The sequence below is a fragment of the Patiria miniata genome, unplaced genomic scaffold (genome assembly GCF_015706575.1).
Source record: "Patiria miniata isolate m_02_andy unplaced genomic scaffold, ASM1570657v1 HiC_scaffold_19, whole genome shotgun sequence".
Classification (NCBI taxonomy): Eukaryota; Metazoa; Echinodermata; class Asteroidea; order Valvatida; family Asterinidae; genus Patiria; species Patiria miniata.
Genome location: NW_024037057.1, coordinates 8269442 through 8291259, shown reverse-complemented (window position 1 = coordinate 8291259; position 21818 = coordinate 8269442). Strand labels below are relative to the sequence as shown.

Here is a 21818-nt window from a genome sequence, read left to right as displayed (position 1 = left end):
TCAAGTGCTCGTTTCAAGTGTCTTTTTATCGCGCGCGTGACTAGTTCAGTTGCTGTCTCAAGTTGTCAAAGGTCGGTTTGAACCCGTGATACATAAACTAAAAAGGCACAGTACGAAAAACACTGATCGAATTACCTGCAAGGGATGTGGTTGTTTTTTTTTACTGTGAAAATATTACACAGTTAAAGCTGAAACGATAGCGTTATACACACAAGTTTCGACCGAAGTGATTGATGAAGTACGAAGGGTTTGCATCAGGTCTGCCAAGCATCGATCGAGGTGGGATATTACCAGGGAAGTTACCCTTTAATTAGTCTGCGTAGCAGCTTTCAAACCGATCACACTCGCGTGAAATAAATCACATCTAGTAGATTCCTTATATACCTATATGTCGGTAAATTTGAACTCGAGACGCAGACTAATTGGAAGCAAGGTGAGACTATCTAAATCTTGAAACCATTCCATTCATATTTTAAATTCACAGGCAGCATTTCTTGGCTCTGAGCCAAGATATGGCCGAGGGTGGAGACGACGGGGCAGATTTCACCGCAGCTGAATTGGCATCGGTGGGCGGGAGACGATCCTACAACAGAGCCATCTCGTTAGCGTTCTCTCAAGAAGGCAAAGAGGAATCGTCGAGAGACCAGCAAGACATTCATCAAGATGAGCTGAAGAAAACATCCGAGGGAAGTGTCGAGGAAGAACTTGGTAATGCTGAGACAGAAGGAGATGATAGCGAAGATGTTGACGTGAAGACTAAGGATAAGAGTAAGGGGGTTAAGGATTTGGAAATAAAGGGTGGAGTTTCTTCCGAGGGAAATATTACAGGGGTTCAGGATACATTTGATATCCATTGTGGTGCAATAGGCAGCCGAGGTAGAAGAGGTAAAACAAAACGGAGACATCTGCATAAACAAAACATAAGACTTGACCGAAAGCAATATCTAAGTTCCTTAGCTAAGCAAATTGGCACAACTCCGGGAGAAGCAGAAACAATCAATGTGGATGTAGTCCGCCCTGTTCCAACATTAGTTGAACTCTGTCTCCGAAAAGGTATTAAAAGGGTCGGTCTTTCCGAAGGCCCACACACTAGCAGAATTGCCCCAGGTATCCGCTCGCTTCTGAAAGCGCACCAGAATCACAGTAACCTAGAGCAAATTCAGTTGAAGTGGTTGCTGGAAGTGTTGAAACAAGCTGAACAGCAGGCCAAGTGCAATACACTGAAGTTCATGGACAAGCGTGGAAGGAAGAAGGAGCTACTAGTTCGAGACTGCCGCTCCCTGTTCAGCACGGACGAAGATTCTCGAGGTGAGGCTCGAGACTCTCATCGGAAGAATAAATTCAGTGCCTCGCTAGTTCTCCCGTGTTGTGGTTTCGATAGTAGTGACTGGGCAGTGGCAGCATTGGCGCATTGCATTGATCTCTTGCTCCCTTTACAACTTCCTGAAGTTGGTGCCAAAAAAACTCAAACGATCATTGGAATCAAGCGGTTGTTGAGCAGACATTCTTCAGAGTTGGTAAACCTGTGCTTCGACACTTCTTTGGCCTATGTCTGGTGGTCAAGAGGTGAAGTTGATAAAGCCAAGGAGTTGCTATTGGCATCATGCGAGAGTATCCCCTCACACGATGAAGTGAGAGTACATCCCAAATCAGAAGAAATCTTCAGGTCTCGCACTTTGTTGGATCGCCAGAGGGCTCTGTATCACAATGAAATAGGTAGGCTGTTGTCCCAGTTTGACCAACCAGTATTGGCGGGGCGATTCTACCGGAGTGCGGTTGATGAGATTTCGGAAGGTTCTTTTGTTGTCATTGACAAGCTGGTGCTGCAGTCGCTCGCTTTGAGTGCTTCAGCTTACGATCAAGGTCTGATGGATCATGAGCAAGCCGTCAAGGCTGCCACTCTCTGGAAACTTGTGACCAGCTCTCCAGGATCCAAAAGTGAGTTGGTCCAGGCATCTGTGGATTCACTTCTGCACTGTCACGCTGGTTCCCCCGTTGGTGAAACAGAAGCCTTTCTCGATAACGCCGAGCAGTTAAACGGGTTATGGCTCTTGGAAGCAAACTCCCGAATTGCAGAGTTGGCTGTAAAGTCTCCCCAGATGTACCTCTACCAGTCATTGATTCTGTCCATGCTTGGAGAGCCAAGACGTGCCGAACAGGCGTATGAGGTGTACGTTCAGCAGAGTTGGTCCTTTGATTACGAGTCTGCAACAGGTACATTACCAACATCATTATTCGAAGATGCTAAAGCAAAGCCATGGTGGATTCTCTTTGAGTGGTGCCACGCCGAAGCTGCGATGTCTGCTTCCAAGACGCGGAAGCCCATCAACGCTTTGCCTCTTCTTTGGCGCAGAATGTTAAAACACCCATATTTTAATTGGGATGTCTATTGTTTTAGTGTCTGTGAAATGCAAGGAAAGTCAATGAACCTCCATCTGACACATGACGGTTTTCTGAGTGGCGCCATGATGCAGAATCTTCCTCCTTGGAGGTCTCTCCTCTTGGACCCTCACACAGGAAGAATCTGTCTTCAGGATCAACACCGTCAACATGAGATTCAAGAATGGGAGAACTACCCTCCAATGCATACTCAAAATTTCACTCATGACTTCTTCATTCCAATGCCGATACTTCTTTACCAAGATGCTTCCGAAAACACTGCCGTCTCCTTGTTAAATGTAAACAGCACTGTCAATTTTAGACAAGATTTTTTTTACTTCTACTCAGACACCTACACCCTACCGAACGCCAACGTTTCATCTACTTTGATCTACTCAAAGGGTGGTCAAACAGTTCGGCTCAATTTGAGACAGCTGGTCATGGAAGCAAGACAAAAGAGCATCCAGCAGCAAGTCAAGGACATAACACCCGCAGTTAGCGAAGATGTTGAGCAAGATGTGCAGGACTTACTTGATTTCTGCATTACAAGAGGTCTTCAGATCGACTTTCCTCTCGTCAAGGAAGTTATTGACGGTAAAAGAGCCGCCCTGATGGAGCTAGTAAGAAGAAAACTGTCTTCAAAAAGAAGTCGCGGACGCTCGACAGATTTGAAGACTGGCTCGAAGAAGAAATTGAAGGACACCCAGCTGCCTCCACATCAGTCTCTTCAAATACAGGAGGTGTTGTTTGTCGGAACGTCAACCGTAGTTCTGTGTCTGTACACAGCAGCTACGCCGTTCGATCCAGAATGGGGTGATCCTTGCGACCAAGACACGCTTGTCTTTCTCGACTGCAGCTCTGCAGAGACTTTCAGCAATCCAGTTATAAATTGTCCTGACTCATCAGATTTGGTGTGGATGCTGCCGAGATCTAAGTCCTGCTGGAAGAACAATCTCTTCAAGCAGAATGTCCTTTACGTCTATGCTGCGTGTTTTACCCCCTACCATGACAACGCATCGTACATGCACAAACTGAAGGCCTTGGTCGTTTTCGATGAAAGTGGGAAAGTCATTCATAAAGAGCCCATCCAACAGCGACAGGGAACCTTCACCCATGTTTACACGGCATGCTCTGGGTGGCACATCGTCGGCCTTGATTCCAGGAAGACATCGTTACGATCCCTGGATACCAAAAGTTCCACGAAACTATCAGTGCCGACGGTAAGAGTTGAAGATTTTGAGGTTGTTGCGGACATGGTTTTTGTCTCTCGGTCGTCACGTGTTTGCGTCTTGCACCCTGGCTCCTTCGAGCCTTTCCGTGTGGTGAGGCGGCCTCCTGGGAAAGCATCAGTCTCAAATACTGACGGTGTTGTGCTCCACGGTGAATCGCACCGTCTCGACATCCTGTCAACGGATACATTCTTGAAGAGATCAACAGAGGGCGGTTGCGAGCTAGTTCTCCACACTCGTGTGATCCTCGGAGTACTTAACCACGTACTTATCCTGGAAAGAGAGAATTGTTCACAGGACCCAGACCAACGTTACCTACATCACGTGGAGGTAGTAGCAGATATTCGGATCCCTGGGATGCCAGAGGAAGCGCACTTCATCAGCAAGCATGCCGGACTCGTAGTCGCCGCATCCGTTTTTGAATATCCATCTGACCCCTACTACCGTGCAAGCCTGTACTGGTTTAGTATGGAGGGCGTTATCAAGGCTATCCACCCTATACTAGGACCGCCCCCTTATTGTTTCAAGGCCATTCCGATATCGAAACCAGAAGGGGCGGGGTTGAGTGATGGTAAGATGGGGGGTGAAAGTGACACGCATGTCAAGACAAGGCGTTGGCATTTGTTCTTTGCTGATGGTCTCGGGGCCTTGTGTTGCATAAAGCTTGATTTCGATGATCCTAGTTTGTTTCATTGAGGCTATCTGTTCCGTTCACAAGTACCCCCTCACCGGCAAAGGAAGTACAGTTGGGGGTGACCGATCGACGCCATCTTGCCTGACTGCAATTTTGCCGTGACGCGCGTCCGTACCACTGTGTGGACATAGTACAAATCCCCTGGTGTACGTGCGTCACACACAAGGAACGGTGTGCGTCAACCAGTTAAATGTCCCGCCCATGGGATGTCGTTATTAGGTAAAAGGGCGCTCTCTTTTGTTAGCGCACGGCGCTCATATATCTGATGCTGTGGATTTTGAGTTGTTGATGAAACCAAGGTTCTGCTTTCACAAAAGTGGGCCCTCTTTTTTTCTCAATCTTTCTCTTATTAATTCATGCTGGCTTCTGTTTTCCCCACCCTTTTCTTGGCTCGAGAAAGCCACGTTGGCATCCAGGCCTATACAATAGCCTTTCGAAACAGATGGCAGCCATGAAACTGCCGAATTGAAACTTAATCTTAAACGGAATGTGTCTTTGATAAACGAAAGGGACCATGGTGTTAAATAAAAATGAAAGAAACGTTTCATTATAAAGGCTGTAGAAATCAATGCGAGCATTTTGGGTTGGCGATTCACACATTTTAAATCAGATTAGTAACGTGGAGCATGTTTCAAATAGGGGAAATTGTATACAAATGTAATAATTTCGGTATCATTGACAAGAGTTGATGGTTAATATTTAATGAAAACTTGTTCAATAGTGCTTGTTATAATCTTTTGCTGTCATACGTGGGTATAATGACTTGTTTAAAATAAGTTTTCTTTACATTACCAGAAAATGACATGCAAGAGTAATCGCTTAATACTTCTTATCTCGAAATTATTAGTTTACTTATCTATTTATGTGCACTTGTCAACTCAAAATTAGCTGTTTATGTTAACATTAAGTTAGAATGAATTGCATAACAATATTATCAATATTGGGTTTTTTTTGTGAGCGTTTGTCTACGGGCTTCGTCCTTTTGACTTTGAAACGATAATGATATCCAAATAGTTATTTCCTGCTTTTCAAAAGTTTAAATAGAATTATTGACCAACGAAATGCATAACAATATCCGTGATAATATGTTATAGTGTGCAGGAACCACGCGCGTCTAGCTCAACGAAAATGTCACAGAAGATCAAAATCAAGTGAATGGCATTTAGGAAATCACTTAATTCCTTGTAAAGAACAGTATTGTGATATTGTTTATCTACGTACTTTTTTACCAATAATTCTAAAATAATAAAAAGCAAAAACATTTGAAAAAAACCGAAGCTCACAAGAAAGATTTCTTGTCACTTGATGCATTGCCAATCTACAATAAAAGAATTTACTTTGAAGATACATGTGTTTTAATTATTAGTGGAATTACTAGTGGTAATGGTGCAAATGCTTAATTTAAGACGGCTGACGAAAATGCTTGTGAGAAAACATCGGTCATTTTGATTGTAGCCATGGTGGCTTACGGCAACCAGTCTCTGATAGAGACCTCGCCTCTAAATGCTATAGCATCCCAAGTCGACATTGAGCACAGTGGCGCCGAACACCTTGGCCAGCAGCGCGACGCAGCCACTGAAGTTGTTGTTTTCCCACTCCAGGTCACTCAAGTCCACGCAGACTGAAGCCAGCTTGACACCCGGCACACTCGAACAAAGCGCTGGCGGATTATGAGCTGTAATACCAAACAATAACAAAAAGAAAATGTCACTCTCACTCGGGAGGTAACACACTGTACATGTACAAGCATTACATTCACTGTGTGGACTTCCGAACCCGTGTGGACTTCCAAACCTGTGTGGACTTCCGAACAAAAGATGTCCACATAAACCAGGTATAGCAGCGACGTTGTGTGGACTTTCGTTTCCCACGTCCACACAATGTTTCCCCCTCTCTGGAAATTGGTTTAGAGGCATTTTTGGGTTAGGTTGTTACGTGGCAAAAGGAAGGGAATCACTGCAAAAATTGGGTTGAAAGAGTTTTCACAGTTTGGGTCACGAGTTTTTTTTTTTCACTACACGACAACAAAGGAATGTTCACACTAGGTATGCAACGTAAACATGTACGAGTATACAGTGTTTATATGTCGGTGACGGGCAAAACCTAACATTGATTTACATTACCCCGAAGCGAATTCCATCTTACGAATAGTTAATTCGGTACCCGCTGCCATCAGATCCGAACCGCCAACCGATCTTTAAGCTCGGTGGTCGAGTGGTAAGACATCTGCACTAGAAAGCAGGAGGTCGTGGATTCGAGTCCCACCCGAGTGATTTTTTCCCCAACTTTCACTCGGGGAGGTAACATACTGAGTATGCAAGGCAAGGGCAAAACCTAACATTGATTTACATCACCCCTACGCAATTAAATGTCCATCTTGTAAATGTTCATTGGTGTGTTATTATTTTACACCCTAAAGTCTCAGGTCACATTTGACCGGACGTGGTGTTTTTATTTGCAGCACACATCGTCAATGGATCATGATTATTCAGCTAGTTCGATGTTTATTCAGAAGAAAATAACAATGACGTCACATCATTGATATCACTCACTCATGCATGTACATTAAAGCCTTTCAAAGAGCTGCCACAGTGGTCTAGTGGATATAGAGGAGTGAACTTATGGATTGCAAGATCTGCGGTTCGAACCCGTGTCCATTTTCGTCACATACTTTTTGTTGGTTGGAATAAGTTTAATTGACTAAAGAAACACTTCGAGAACCTAAGTGTCTTCCATCCACACAGCGTGATAAATATTCATGTTAGGGTGCGCGTGATGTACGTGGTTGGTTAAAATACAATGTATGCTGCAGAAAAAAAAATACGCCGACCGCAATCTTGGTTTCATTGGGCCTGACACTTTTCAGGGTCGAACTTGACACTTTATCTGGGTCAAAATGACACGACTGCTAAGGTTTCAGGGTCAAAATGATGGCCAAAATGGTCAATTGATTCCTTACCTGACACGGTTTCGTCAATGATGGTTTGTCCGAGGACATTCAGTCTGACACGGATACCGTATTCATCTGGGAGGACCTCGCCGAGCACGCAAGCTTTTCATCAAAAGATATCAAAGAGGCATACATTTAATCAAAATATCTAGAGGAATTACAAATTTTAATAGTCGAGCTATAGACCAAATATTCGGTCGTTATGTTTCAGGTTAAGCGTATATGCGTATTTTAGCAAAAGGTGTGCTCAGGTTTAGGAAGCTAAAGGACATTATAAACGTCAACAGTGCATCGTCCCTGATCTGCTCTTTGAAAACACCTGCAAGGCCACATAACTTTCACAGTGAACGGTTTGATCATCAGGTATTCATTAATCAAGTTGCCATTATGAATAAATTATTTAATTGACTGCTTACCATCCAGATTCACTTGTTCCCAAAGAACCTTGAAGGACAAGCTACCGCAGCACTCCGAAGTGTAGCCATTTACGGAGCAGGAACCGGTTCCGCTCGGAGCACGCTTCTCCAATGCCTCTGTTGAAAGCCAGGAAACTTGGTGTAAATACAGGGTGAGTAAAAAAAAAACGAAACCCAAATTTCGGGACCATTGTTTTAGTGAAGTTCTGAATGTAGCACTTAAAAAATCTAGGATATGAAAGCTCAATTCACAATCTTTCTTTTAGTACAAGAATCATTCAAATCACTGATGTACTTTTTTTGGTTCAAGTTACGGGATTAGAAACACAACCACCGTTTTAAAGTTCTGTTCATGGATCACACAAAAGGTGTGCGTTCTTTCAGCAAAACGAAAGCAATTCACAAACATCCATATGTGATTTGTTTTCGTTTTGCTGAAAGAACACCTTCCTTTTTGTGATCCGTGGACAAAACTTTAAAACAGTGGTTGTGTTTAACAGTCCGTAACTTGAAACTGAGTAAATGAGCGATTTGAATGATTTTTGTACTAAAAGAAAGCTTATGAATTGGGCTTTCATATTCTAGATTTGGAAAGTGCTAGAAGCAGAACTTCACTAAAACAATGGTCCCGATATTTGGGTTTCGTTTTTTTTTACTCGCCTGTATAGACCCACCCGAGGCTAGCCATCTGTTTTGTTTAAAGTTCTTTAGCATTTAGAACAATGATGTAAGAGGTATGTTAACCATGCGTTGAACAAAAAAAACACACCACATAGATGGCTGCAGTGGACACGGTCTATATCCAGCCTCGTCTCTGGCTTCTGCCTTATTACAATGTATGAAATCTTTAACAAGTGCAATGGTTGTTATATCTACAAGTATATAGTACAGATGGAAATAAAACAAACAACTTGACAAACAAACAAACAAACTTGCGTCAGAATCATTCGTAAGCCTTTATGTCCGCACTAAGTGGAACTGTCTTAAACTTTGCCATAATATAATGACAGGATTTTGTTTCAGAATCTAAACATGAACTCAAAGGCGGATCCAGAACCAACGGGGGGAGGGGGCAAGAGGGCTCGATTATATTTTGTTTATCAAAAATAGGAATAAGGTTATGTATAGTATCGTGCGTTATTTCTACACCAAAAAATATGTGTACATAGCTGATGGCTTACGAAGGAGATACGCAACGCTTGTCTTCACTCCTATTTTTTTTTGGGGGGGAGGGGTAATGGCCCCCGACCGTTGGTCCCCCTGGATCCGCCAATGCATGGCTTCTACCGGCTGGAGTCCCCTACATGAGGTGTATTAAGCCTCTTAAAGGTGCAGCCGCAGGTAGAGGCAATGTTAAACGAAACCACTGGTTGACACACAAGAATAAACGTGCAAACTATATGAAATTGGTAATAGCTGGGCCTATAATACCATGCATCAGTATATGATCACTCCTTGGCGTAATACCAACTACAAAATGGCTCTAACATTCCTGCCTAAACTCCTTTAGAGAGTTAGGTATGATCCGGAATATATTTAGACAACTTACGATCGACAGTCTGTAACTGAGCCAAGTCATGGGCAGCCTTTTTAGCCAGATCAATCTCCAAGAGTTCCAACATCTCCTGGTCGTCATCTGTCAGCAAAGCCCTTTCATCGGGATTCTGCTAAACGAAAAAAAAATCAAATAACAATTCCGGCATCCTTGCACATAATCACTGAATTTTCTTATTTTCTTTTCTGTATGAATCATGGGCGTTGCCAGGACGGTTCTAGAGGGAGAAAAGAGCCTCGAAATCCCTTTACTTTTCTAGCTTATTCTTGATTTATCATTTTTCGAGGATGGGCAGGGGCACATGCTCCCCCAACCCATTAAATCAACAGCAAAATACTTCGCGCCTCTTTTTTTTTTTCTTTTCCCGCTTTTTGTTTTTGTTTTCCTTTTCCGGGGGGGGGGCCCTTGCCCCCCCCCCTCGCGACGCCCATGATAAGAATCTTCATTACAAACAGCAACACTTTGCGATTATTATATAAATCCGAGAAGTGAAAAGCCAATTGATATTCATTATAATTTAAGTAACGACATGTAATAACAACTTGGTGCATCAAAAACAACTAAATTTTACGTTTATGGAATAAAAACCGTTAATTTAGTTAAGATAGTTATCATTTGTGAAATTGTAAGGGAAACGCATTCCTCCCTTGGTACGGTTTTTGAAAAATGGAATTTATAACTGCTAACTGGCAGGTTTGATGAAATAAACAAATCAACTTTTTTAACTCACTATTTCATAAAGTTGCAATAGCTGGCCTTTTGGTACTCAAAAAGAACCTTATATGCTAACATTATTTTATTAGTCCGTACATGCTTACCATTATGGCAAACGAAGCCACCGTCGCAACAGCAGTCGCGAGACATAAGAACGTCACAAAAGCGCGCATTTTGGCAAGTTGATGCTCCGAGAAAGAGTCAAGATATGCCACAGGCCTCGATAAGATAGCAAAATCACACAGACTTCGGGAAAAAACTAAAACTAATGACAGATTTTCAATGTGGCTTCAATTTTATATAAACCTATGCCTTGCGTATAGGCGTCTATCGGCAACGGCTCGTTAATTTTCATAGACGTCTGAATGAAATTACAGGTAAGGACTGGTATCCCAAAGTCAAGCCCGCATGTTAGGCCTACTTCCTGAGAGCATAGTGCTTTTTTTAAATGTTCACACGTGTATGTAAATTTACTGATCCTAAACATTTGGATCATTACATGGTATCGCGAGTCGGACATTACCATTCGTGCATATGAATAATTAATAAGCTATAATTCCAAAACCCTTCGACCTATAGTCTTGAAATTTATTGGGTATATTCATGTTAAGTTGTTCTATGCATGCACCGAGCTTCATAACTTTTCGTCACTCAATGGCCGAGATCTAAGGGGGCGGCCCCCGGCTGTGAGATGGTCAAAATAACCCGGCCATTTTAGGGTAAAGTTGACATTTTACTATTTTTTTCTTCTGCAAAAGACATAAATACATTAAAATTGATAATTATTATAATGAAAAAAAAAAACAACTCACAACCAAATACAATATATGCTCACTTGCCTTGAAAATCTTTGCAAACCCTCCCGGAAGGCGAATTTTAGGTGAAAATGTCCCATGAACTTTGACCTCAGGTCAAGGTCACTAAAGGTCAATGGGAAAATGGCAACATCAATTTTCTTGTTCTTGTAGACCCATAAGAATGCATTTATAATGGTTGCCATAAATTAACATGAAATTTCCACGGGAAGCCAAATCTATACATGGGCCTCCTACTAGAGGTTATAGGCATCTTCATTAACGATGAATCCAACATTAGGCCAAAAAAAAAAAATATGTCGGTCTCTGGTCAGCGCGCGCGTCGATTTAAATCATGCGCGTCGATCTTTTTTTCCCAAAATGTTCCGCGGTAGCTCCAACAGCGCCCTCTATTTCCGCACCTCCTCAAATTTGTTTTACCAAAGAGCACCAAGGAATGGGAAATTGCACCAAGGCAAATGATTCAAAGCACCAAGGCAAATTATGGAGGACACCAATGTACATGAGGACACCAAAAATACAAAATAGTACCCACCTTGTCTGTACAATCCAAGCTTGAAGAAAAAAAAAAAAAGCAAAAAAAAAAAAAAAAGCCGCGTGGCCGCGTCAATTCCGGATCTTTGGTCTGACCAGAGACCGAATATTTTTTTTTTGGCCTTAAAGGTCCAGTAATTCACCTTCCAGAAATTGTTCAAGTGCATGTGCTACCTTTTCTAACTTTGTTAAACTTTTCTGTTTGAAAGTACAGGCCTATACACAGTGTCTATAGGCTTGATTTAATGTGGGGGCGTTCTATATGCTAATCGGTTTTGTTATGAAAACGTCTCGTGATTGCAGGGACAAGCAGTGATGCTTGAAGTTTCGAATCTACGGTCATGTCACGTGATGTTGCAATATACCAGTATAAATGGCTGAGAGAGACATAGAGAGCTTTACTAAATCTTTACGACCACAAATAGCCCAGCAAATCCTGCTTTCTTTCAACCAAATGATTCTCGCTTGACATGGATGCCTAGGGAATATGTCCTTTCACACCCTGAATACTTTTAGAGTATTCAGTAATATCCCACACTTGTCTGCTGTTCCGTACTAAAACATTTTGAGGGTTGTGCATAAAGGTTTATGAACATCCATGGCACAGATAGATCCGGTTCTAGCGGATGGATGGAGTAGACCAAGGGACAGGACATTTTGCTGGTATACACACAGGCCTATACTAAAGTCTTGGTATAGAAAATGGTGCACCACGCCGATTGCTGTATGGGCGGCGAAGATATTTCTAATCCGCAATTCGACTATACTGTTTTCATATTTACACAAAACACAAATCAACTTCAAGACTTCTTGACAGGGTCTTGCATGTTGGTTTACAGGCCTATGCCCGAATACGAACTTTGGAACCGGTTACGTTATAAATCAGGGTGGCTCTAAAAAAATGGAACGGCGTACTTCACTACCCTGAGACTCAAACAACCTACACCAATGCAGGGGGAATGCTGTTCAAAGAAAAATGGTATAAAGACCAGTCATTTTGGTTCAAGAGACTATTTTGTGAAACAAACTAGGGATCCAGTCATTTTGTCCCGCGCCAGCGAATTTGACTTAATTGGATAAAAGGGAGTAATTGTTATGTAATAATAGTATTACCCAGGTCATGCAAGATGTGTGCTTCGCAATATAGGCTCTGCAGCAAAAACTACTGGACCAAATCGGGAGATCTTGGTATCATATTTCTTCTAAAAAGATTCTCCATCCATTGGTACAGGTGATTTTGGTCTTAAGATAGTGGAAGTATGTGCGGCTCCGGGTTTTTTTGGGCCACACTGTATAGGCCCAAACGTTAGTATCAGCTTCAAGTTGCAAGTATGTGCCAATGAGAGTCTGGGGTATTCTGAGCCAACCGGAGCAAAGTGCAGTGACGTATATAGTGGACGCATGGGATTCAGAAAATATGAAAAGAGACTAGGAAAATTTTGTCCCAGACCAACTTTGTCTATTGTTGTCTTGGTACTTTTGGGGAAGGCTGATGCAAGTTTCACACGTGGCAGTCAGTCTGTGTCTTTTATCGAGTCAATCATGCAGTCAGTGAGATAGGTAACTGGAGGACTGTAGGCCGCTCGCGAATTATTTTTTTCCCCAAACGAAATCCGAAAATATCAAAAGAGGGCGCTCTCTCCCTGCATTATGCATATTCATGATGTCCAGGGCTTTAGATAATAAGTTATTTAACAAGGATTAATGGTGTTTAAATCACCGACGATTGGCAGCTGATTCGTGGACTGGTTGGAAGTAATCCTAGTGAGCGTTTTTTTACTTCTCATATTTTTTTTGGTTAAATTACTTTTCGACATAATTATATTTGTTATTCATATGTTTGCATTCCCCCATGCCATGAAAAGGGCACACCAGGCCCACCAAATATAGGTCACACAATATCCTGAAATTATGGCACACCAGGCCTATCATATATAGGTCACACCAGTCCTAGGTCACACAATACCCTGACATTCGGGAAATTAAACCAGACCCTGGTACAAAGGGCACCAGACTCAGCCATGAATAGGGCACACGAGGCCCACCATTATATAAGTCACACCAGACCCTAATAAAGAGGGCACACCAGACCTAGTTTGGGGGTGGGGTGAGTGTATGGTCTTGGCAAAGTGCCCGTTTTAGTTGCGTATACATAAAGTTTGCCTACACCCGGAACTTTCATCATATAGCTCCTGCCTGCTACACCCCAACGACCAAACGATCGTGTTCTTACTCTGGAAACTGATTTGCCTCTGCCACTAAAACACCGTGTCAGAAAATTTTCCTATTGCTAAGGTATGTATTCATAACTTTGATCTGATAAACGTCAAGTTGTTGCATTATGTAAAATGTTCTAACTTCTCAAAGTTTTACACATACAGATTATTTTTGCGGGGAAGGGTACCTTAAAGGGGAAAATTCCCATAAGGTTGTGCACAAAACGTTTCCAACTTTAATGACCCCTTACTAAAATTTCCCTTGGCCTACCCCCCACACATTCTGGTATATTTACGTTTTGGACCATGAGCAATCGATCTAGCCTATTTGCGACGGCAAAATGTTGCCTCTAAATAGGAGTTGAGACATTAGGCAGACATTGAAAAGTCTCCTGAATGTCCGGTGTCTCTCTAAGCTATAACTTATGACGAAAATATTTCTCGTTAAGGGTAGACTAACAGGAATCACCTTACTTAAATAATTATGTTCTGACCAGTTTGAATGAGAAGTTTTACCCTATTTTTTTTAGCATCCGGGAATGAAATACATTCCAACTTGATGTCTCTGGTTTATTGGTCGTTGAACAAAAAGCAAATTCCTAGAGGCTAACTGGAGAACAAAAGGTCTGACATAATACTTTGAAAAGGCGTTTTTTTAACTTACAATTATTGTCAGACTGATATAAAACACACAACACACAATCATTTTTGTTTGTATGTAATTTGCCACAGCTATTTATTCAACACAACATTGCCAGATACCATGGGCAAACTGGCAAAGAAATACAATATACATGTAGTGGGATACACCAGATCCCCTGGGTTGACCAGACCCAGCCATGAAAAGGGTCAGCCGGCCGCGTCGGCCATCTTGCGTACGGGCCGGATAATTGACGTGCCACGTCGTATACGTTCGCTTATGAGCATGCAGCGTACGGGCCGGATAATTGACGTGCCACGTATACGTTCGTTATGACCATGCAGCGCATGCAACAGCACAGCGTTGTTGACATGGTTGATGTATCTGTTCTCCCTTGCTCCAGTTTTCTCTTTGAACAGTAAGTCTCATTTATGATATGTATTTTTGTTTGTGAAAAGTGGTATTCTTTCGAACGCCACTGGCTTCAAGAAGCATTGTCAAATGTTGTTTGTGAAAAGTGTGAGTTTGTAAGTGTCCAATGATGGTGTAGTCTGGTGGTAGTACGGGGAGGGTTGTAGGGGGAGGGTTGTACGGGGGAGGCCTCGGCCCGAGTTTGGCCGTGTGTTTACTTAGCTAGGCTTAATGTGGCCAATTTACTGCATGCTGCATGACCTCCGCAACTACAGGCCTCACTTGGAACATGTACCCGAACATGTTTGTAGAACTTTGTCAACTTTTGATTTCACAATTGGGCTTTGTTGGTAGTTTATTTTTGGATTTTGCTTTAGTTTGTTTTAGTCCTAAGCCTAGGCCTACTACTACTACTCAGTACTAGCTACAAAAAACTGCTGCATTTGTATATAGGCCATGAAATGTACATTCATTCGATACAAATGATGCAAACTAAATCTTTGTGGTAATCTTAGAACACGGCAAATCATACTAAAAACTTCCTTTAAAGAAATGGCTTTCATACTCATAGGCAAAACAAAATTAATTTACTGCAAATCAAAGACCAATAACCAACTTAATAAAGAAACCCTCAAATCAAAATTAAAGACGTGATCAAGTTCAAACCTCAGGCCAAAAACCAAAAAATACAGGCAAAGACTAAAACCTGAAACCAACACAGTTAGAATAGTGGATGTAAGAGAAAACACTCTGGCAGAAAATCACAGGACTCGACAACAGACATGAACACAAGCAGGATAAAGAGGAAACTAATACATTGATGACTGTTCAGTGTCTCTGCTGTTCTGCTGAGATAAAATCATATGCGGGGGGGGGGGGGGGTTCACAAAAATACAACATATAAGACATGTTTCGTTGTTTGGCATGTTTGGTTAGTACTTCAGTAGTGTATTCCGCATAAATGGGGTATTGCAAGTTTTCTTCACCTTAGTCGTTATTCTTTTCTTTCTAACTCCTTTACACAGGACTCCCGATGACACCCACATCACATGACCAGCTCCAACCATGCTCCAAGCATGCTCCAGTGCATGCTTCAACCAGTTCCTAAAGCAATAATCTCAACTCAAGACGAAGACACCTATTCTTTCAAGTTCGACTGCAAGATTCCTGCTTTTTCTCTTTACCCATTCAAAACACATTTTCCTTCTAGCCATAATTTTTATTTTTAGAAGTCATGAAATAGTGCAAAAAAAATCACTCTTTTCTGCTGTTTGATGTCCATCCTTTTTTAAATTATATCCTTGGCTTAGTTGTACCCAAGAATAATGATGGAATGATTACCCGATAATTACTGGCCAAGCAGACTGTGTCGATCCTGGCAAACTTATTTGATAACAAAACAATGTCTTTGATTACCAAATTACATAATCACTCTTAAAATTTCACAACAAAATAGTCATGATCGCATACCCCTCCGTTTCTCATGAGTTTTCACCAACACTCATTAAAAAAATGTTGTCCTGTAACTTACAATGCCACTGTCATTATTTATGATTACAGCTTTTGACACAAAAAACTGCAATTGCACAATAACCTTTGGCCGTCTTGCTTGAAAGTCTTTCATGGAATGTTTGTGCCTATGGTAAACAAGCCTGGACCGACGTCCCTTGCGAAAATTGCTCCTAAAACTGACTACAATTATATCCCCTGAGTTTTGTCGAAGTACTACCCTGTACAGTAATGAATGCAAATACATTATTACAAAAAAAATGTGTGTATACCTGATTTCATTTTCACAGTTTTGTAATAAATACATTTTACATGTGGTGCTTGACATAATTATGAAGTGCTCCAATATGTCCTTTCTTTTAGTTTTACTCTCTTCTGCAAATAAACGTGTTACGATACTTTGCTGTACAACCCCATTACCATAATAAAAACACCAACTGCTATAATGACATTAACTTCTACTTAATACATAAGAAACACCCCTTCACCATAACAAATATAAATTGTTGCCCACTTCCCCGGAAATATAAGTGACCATTCACAGGTGTAACATAAATAGGCATGGGCGTCGCGGGGGGGGGGGCACTCCCCCCGGAAAAGCCAAAAAAAGTCATAGTGGTGTAAATTTAATGGGTTGGGGGGAGCAAAATGTCTCTGCCCCCCTCCAAAACTGATAAATCGAGAATGTGTTGAGAAAAACAGGCGTTTTGTGGGCAAAAATATGTTTTGCCCCCCTCTAGAAAAAATTCTGGCGACGCCCACACAATACCCAACCCCCATCCCCACTGGCTGCCCCCTCCTCTCCTCTGTTGTGAGAACGATGGATACGACGTTGTATAGGCCAAGATCAAACCGCGTTTCATCTCAATTACCTAATTGTACAGTTGGTGTATACGTCCTTAATGGTTTGGCACCTTGAAAATTCAATGTTCAAATTGACTGGACAATATTCCTGCACAACATTATTTATGAGCTTTATATAATGAGACACCGCATGAGACAATCGGTCGGCAATGAATACTTAATTTCATTCAACTGTTGACAGCAAGACCTTCCTAATCGGCGCGCAATTTAAAACATTTAAACGGTATGAATCCCAGCACAAACATAAACATCCACAATATCAGCAATTTCAATATCACCATCCCCCCTCTATAACAAAAACCATTTCTCCCCATCCCTGGAAATCTCCCCATCCCCGGAAATATTGGTGACATGGTCGACGGGTTTTACGGAAATTGGGCGTTCCAACTAGCACCCTTCACCCTAGCTAGCCCCTTCCCCTATATTGACAATATGTCCTGGACCCTCGCACAATCTCCGCAGGAAACGTTATGTACGCGCACGTTGAACGCAAATACAAATTAGGCGAGACTGATGGCGAGTCCAAATAGGCTCGCGCCTCGCGTGCAGCAGAGGGTATGATTCTTTATTTGACTTAACAGTTGTTTGGAGTTATTAGAGTTTAAATTATCGAGATTTCATTGTATACAGTAATGATTACGAAACAGTCAACTCTACCCATCTAGCGGGTGCCGCGCGAAGCGCGGCATCCCGCTAGTATCATATATAGGTCACACCATACCTAGGTCACACCATACCCTGAAATTCGGGAAATTAAACCAGACCCTGGTACATAGGGCACCAGACCCAGCCATGAATAGCAAGATTTCTTGCAACACGGCCAGATTGTGCACTCGCATGCACTTGTTCAGCAATCAGTACCCGCAGAAAGTTTTGATAGCCAATCGGAATTCCTTTGAAAACCACGGAAGCACAACTCTTTATACAACTATTGATAGCTATATACTGAATATTTGATAGCCAATCGTAATTCCTTTGAAAACCACGGAAGCATAACTCTTTATACAACTATTGATAGCTATATACTGAATATTAATCCCTTGACTGATAAAGTACTATGCTTGAAAATTCAATCATAAAGACCGTAGGCCCACTAAAGCTATCAATCCGTCCTGGCGGCGCCACAATGACAACGGTTAAATAGAATTGAACAGTGTACATGTATTGTGCATTTGTACAGAATACTTCGAATATAAATATAGTGCCGCTGGTATGCGTACCCTGGATGTCGCCTTGTGTTCTTGGGCGGAGTGCTCGTTTTAGTGGCATACTTTTACCTGAACCCACCAGTAATAAAAAAAAGGTCCTCTGCCTTTGCGTGCAGGTTTTGCGTACCCTGGATGTCGTTTCGTGTTCTTGGGTGAGTGCTCGTTTTTAGTAGCACACTTTTACCTGAACCAAGGATCCTACACACTAATGACTTGGCCAAATTCCCGTACAGGTTGGAATATCACAAATACTTGTCAACAAAGACCCCTGCGCGCGGCAGCTTTCATATTTGCAGGGCTCTGCGCCCGATGTGGTGTCGAAGTATGTCAAGCCAGCTAATTATATTTTTTAAATATTCACGATGCTACGTTTTTGGCCCTAAGTATTGAATTCTGATGAGTGATAACTACATAAACATGTTAACGCCGAGCACAATATCTTTAGCTTGAAAATGAACTATGAAATGTCGCATTATTTTGTTTTATCGGTTCGGGACCACATCTCTCTAAAACCTTTTAATGAAAGCCTTATTAAAAACGAGATTTGGGTAAACGGTGTTCTCCTCGGAAAAGTTGTCACATTTGACGTTTATTTCTCGGGTAAATACTTCACCTATGACGACAAAAAAATGCACAATACCATCTGTTATATCCTGAAGCATTAATTTTTTAACAAGTATATCTTACATAAGCAGTGGTTTTTCTTACGTTTTTATGAATATTTAAGATGTCATGCAAAAAAGAAACCCGACAAAATGACACACCTCGAACATTCGCGATTAACATGCCAACGGGTTTGAATGACCGTTATCAAGCGTCCAATTAATTAAGGCAAGTCCGTTCAGTGCATTTTGTACTAGAGCTCAGAACAGTCGTGTGTAGTATCCGTGGCTGAACCCACCGATAATAAAAAGAAAAGGAAAGTGCCTTTGCGTGCAGGTGTGCCCTTCAGTTCACTTTAGTAACTGCAGAAAGTTTTTACAGCCAATTAAGCGCCACCTTTGAAAATCACGGAAGCATAAGTCAGGGGATTTATGTCAATCTGCAGGCTGAAATGCTGAGAAATCTTAAACCCATTATTAACTTGATGCATTTCTCTTGATCATCATATAGCGGTAATGAATATTTCTTATGATTATAGGCAACAGTATATAACCACACGCTTTTTGGCGCAAAATCTTTGGGATAACCATATGAAATTATACTTTGGAAAATGGCTGATGTCGCTTTCGGGCCTATTATTCATGAAAGAACGTTTAGCCCAGAGGAATAGCCAGAGGCTTTGAAAAGGAACAACTGAGAAAACCTTTGAAGGTAGCAACAATGGATCTTCGCCATATTAGTTTAATTTCGCTTATCTTCTATGGAAGAAACAAATATTTCCAGAGGTTAACGAGGCTAAGTGCAAGAAAATCAAGATACATGTCTAACGTTTTCAGAAAAACGTTCGATATCTGTCGGCAGTTTCTGGATTTCGTATTTTATTGATTTACTTGTATTACAGATGGCGGTGAGATATGTGATTGCTTTGTCAGTCCTCATGATGTTGCTTAATTGTGACTACTGCTCCACATACAAGCCCAACATTACAGGTGAGAAGCGCCCAGAGAGTAAACAGCCAATTGTATCATACCTTTGGAGATAACTTATAGGATTAAACAACTTAAAGAATTAAGCCATTGTCCTCTTTTGCAAAGGATGATTCTCCCCATTGTGCATGTCAATATCACTTTACAAAATCCCGTGATAATGGCCTTGCTGTATGATATGACTTACAGCCAATACTGATTTATGTATATATATAACTGCACTGCCTCAAAAAATAAAATGAAGCAAAGATATAAATCAGGGCCGAAGAGGGGAGTTAAATAGAAAAGGAAACTTCCCAGCGACGCTTTGAATTTTTTCTCCCGTCTTAAAATGAAGTACATGTTCATTAGTATGCAAAGTCGTGTAAAGTACACGATTCATCATCGTGTTGTTCAACTGCAGGGTGTCCACCCCCCCCCCCAAAAAAAAAAAAAACCCAACCCTGAACCTTCAAAGGCTCCTCATTTTTTTTTACAGCTTTATAAAAAAAATACAGCGTAAAAATTGAAACATAATGTAGAGAGTATAGATCGTAAGCTTTCAAAAACGAAATAATATTTCAAATCGGGTAAATATTTATTGAGTTATGGCCAATTAAAAATAGGTGCCGGTATTTAAAAATCTGTGGACCGTCTCAATAAAAATTTGTTAGGAATGTAATCGATTTGGTGTGAGGGCAGTTTTCTTTCTTGTGGTCATTTATCCCTTTGGCAGTAATGGCAGTAACCGAAAGGACTGATCGGTTAACTTCTTGGACGTTTACTGTGCTGCTCTGTCTCTGCCCTCTACTTGGTAGCCTTTTTCACAAATGCAAGTTTCGGTCCGTGTTCTTATTGTGGCAGTCAAAATATCAGTCGCCATGGACAAAATGAATAAGCAGCGCTTGACTTCCATTGGCCGTAAATCAATAAATATCTATCAGATTGGATACAGGTTTTTTCGGTGTTGAAAAGCTATTAAATTATGTATCGATATTTGCAATGTATTTTTTAAAAGCTGTGAAAAAAAGGGAGCTTCGAGGGTTCGGTTTTTTGGACACCCTGTATTGATCTTTGCGAGAAGCAGAAAGAACCGGATGTTTTCTTACTCTCCTTGACTGGACACAACAACTTTTGTTTGAATTAGAAGACAAACATGGTACTGGCTTTGCCTTTTAACGAAAGTACGTCACCTGCCATCTTTTTATCCTTATCAATTTCAGCTGCTGGAGGAAAAGGACCCTGTGTTGTAGACGCCTGCATGACAGAGATCGCAAAGATAATGCAGAACGTCATTGGTCGTGACATCTCGACATTTATCCGTCGCATCGGCTATGTAGAGTCTCAGTTTGGTGCACATGGTAACACCTACCGCGAAAACTACCATGGTGGCATCTGGCAGCTGGATGAAGATGGATTCCTAGAAACGCAGGCGATTGGTAGCCACTCTTACTTACAAGGAAAGTTAGATTTTATTAAGACCACGCTTGGAATAGACTGGCTTAAAGTGACGTGGCAGGATATGAGGAAGCCTCTGTATTCAGCCATAGCTTCTCTTTTGTACTTGGGTAATATAAGCCCTATCATTCCACCGGACAGTGACATCAATGGCCAAGCACAGTACTGGAAAGACCACTACAACACGCAAAGCGGGGAAGGAACGGTGCAGCATTTCACTGACAACGTTCAGCTCTTGGAAGGTCCCAATGGACCTAAATGCCACATAAGGCGTAAGTCTGGTATACGCACACGTCGCCGTAGCCATGCGCGTCGGCAAAATGATTTTTTTTTTTCATTGTAAGATGATGTCTTAAAACAGCCAAACTCACTGGTTTGACTGGAATCCTGCTGCTGCACAATTTTAACGTGTTTTTAGATGGATTACGACCAAGTATAAGCTTTATGTGGCCTCTCTTGGACTCCATATATTTTGCACTAAATTTAGTCTGGCACCATTTGCAGTCATTGCCGACATTTGAAGCAAAAAAAGGTTAAAAAAAATACAATTGTCTACCGATCAGAAATGTAAAATAAACCTCAAACCCCAATTAAGGCTTACATTCTGTTTTTCATAAACTGCGCATCTTTAAGTATAAGTTTACATATACGTAGGCCT

General features: G+C 41.6%; 3 protein-coding genes across 4 annotated transcripts; 2 read left to right on the top strand and 1 right to left on the bottom strand.

Annotated features, from left to right (window-relative positions):
• Positions 1-211: 211 nt before the first annotated feature.
• Positions 212-4880, top strand: LOC119725636. The gene is made up of 2 exons (XM_038197115.1): positions 212-279; positions 485-4880. The coding sequence occupies exon 2, from the start codon at positions 513-515 to the stop codon at positions 4302-4304; it is 3792 nt and encodes a 1263-aa protein (XP_038053043.1). The 5' UTR covers positions 212-279; positions 485-512; the 3' UTR covers positions 4305-4880.
• Positions 4881-5603: 723 nt separating this feature from the next.
• LOC119725638 lies at positions 5604-10270 on the bottom strand. 2 transcript variants are annotated; one of them, XM_038197116.1, is made up of 5 exons: positions 10042-10270; positions 9218-9335; positions 7669-7785; positions 7262-7354; positions 5604-5977 (listed from the first exon to the last, which is right to left on the bottom strand). In XM_038197116.1, the coding sequence occupies exons 1-5, from the start codon at positions 10108-10110 to the stop codon at positions 5802-5804; spliced, it is 573 nt and encodes a 190-aa protein (XP_038053044.1). In that variant the 5' UTR covers positions 10111-10270; the 3' UTR covers positions 5604-5801. The 2 variants fall into 2 exon arrangements, with proteins under 2 accessions (XP_038053044.1, XP_038053045.1); XM_038197117.1 differs by having other exon boundaries at positions 9218-9332.
• Positions 10271-13376: 3106 nt separating this feature from the next.
• On the top strand, positions 13377-21542 carry LOC119725635. Its single transcript, XM_038197114.1, has 3 exons — positions 13377-13581; positions 19639-19726; positions 20926-21542. Exons 2-3 carry the CDS (start codon positions 19639-19641, stop codon positions 21501-21503), a joined length of 666 nt encoding a protein of 221 aa, XP_038053042.1. The 5' UTR covers positions 13377-13581; the 3' UTR covers positions 21504-21542.
• Positions 21543-21818: the final 276 nt, after the last annotated feature.

Excerpts from the sequence above, each read along its gene's own strand:
- LOC119725638 (XM_038197116.1), bottom strand. The coding sequence starts at position 10,110 with ATGCGCGCTTTTGTGACGTTCTTATGTCTCGCGACTGCTGTTGCGACG. Across the intron at positions 7,786-9,217 it reads TCAGTTACAGACTGTCGATC|AGGCATTGGAGAAGCGTGCT; the intron begins GTAAGTTGTCTA and ends GGCTTTCAACAG. Across the intron at positions 7,355-7,668 it reads GGAACAAGTGAATCTGGATG|CTTGCGTGCTCGGCGAGGTC; the intron begins GTAAGCAGTCAA and ends TTTGATGAAAAG.
- LOC119725635 (XM_038197114.1), top strand. The coding sequence starts at position 19,639 with ATGGCGGTGAGATATGTGATTGCTTTGTCAGTCCTCATGATGTTGCTT. Across the intron at positions 19,727-20,925 it reads ATACAAGCCCAACATTACAG|CTGCTGGAGGAAAAGGACCC; the intron begins GTGAGAAGCGCC and ends TATCAATTTCAG.
- LOC119725636 (XM_038197115.1), top strand. The coding sequence starts at position 513 with ATGGCCGAGGGTGGAGACGACGGGGCAGATTTCACCGCAGCTGAATTG.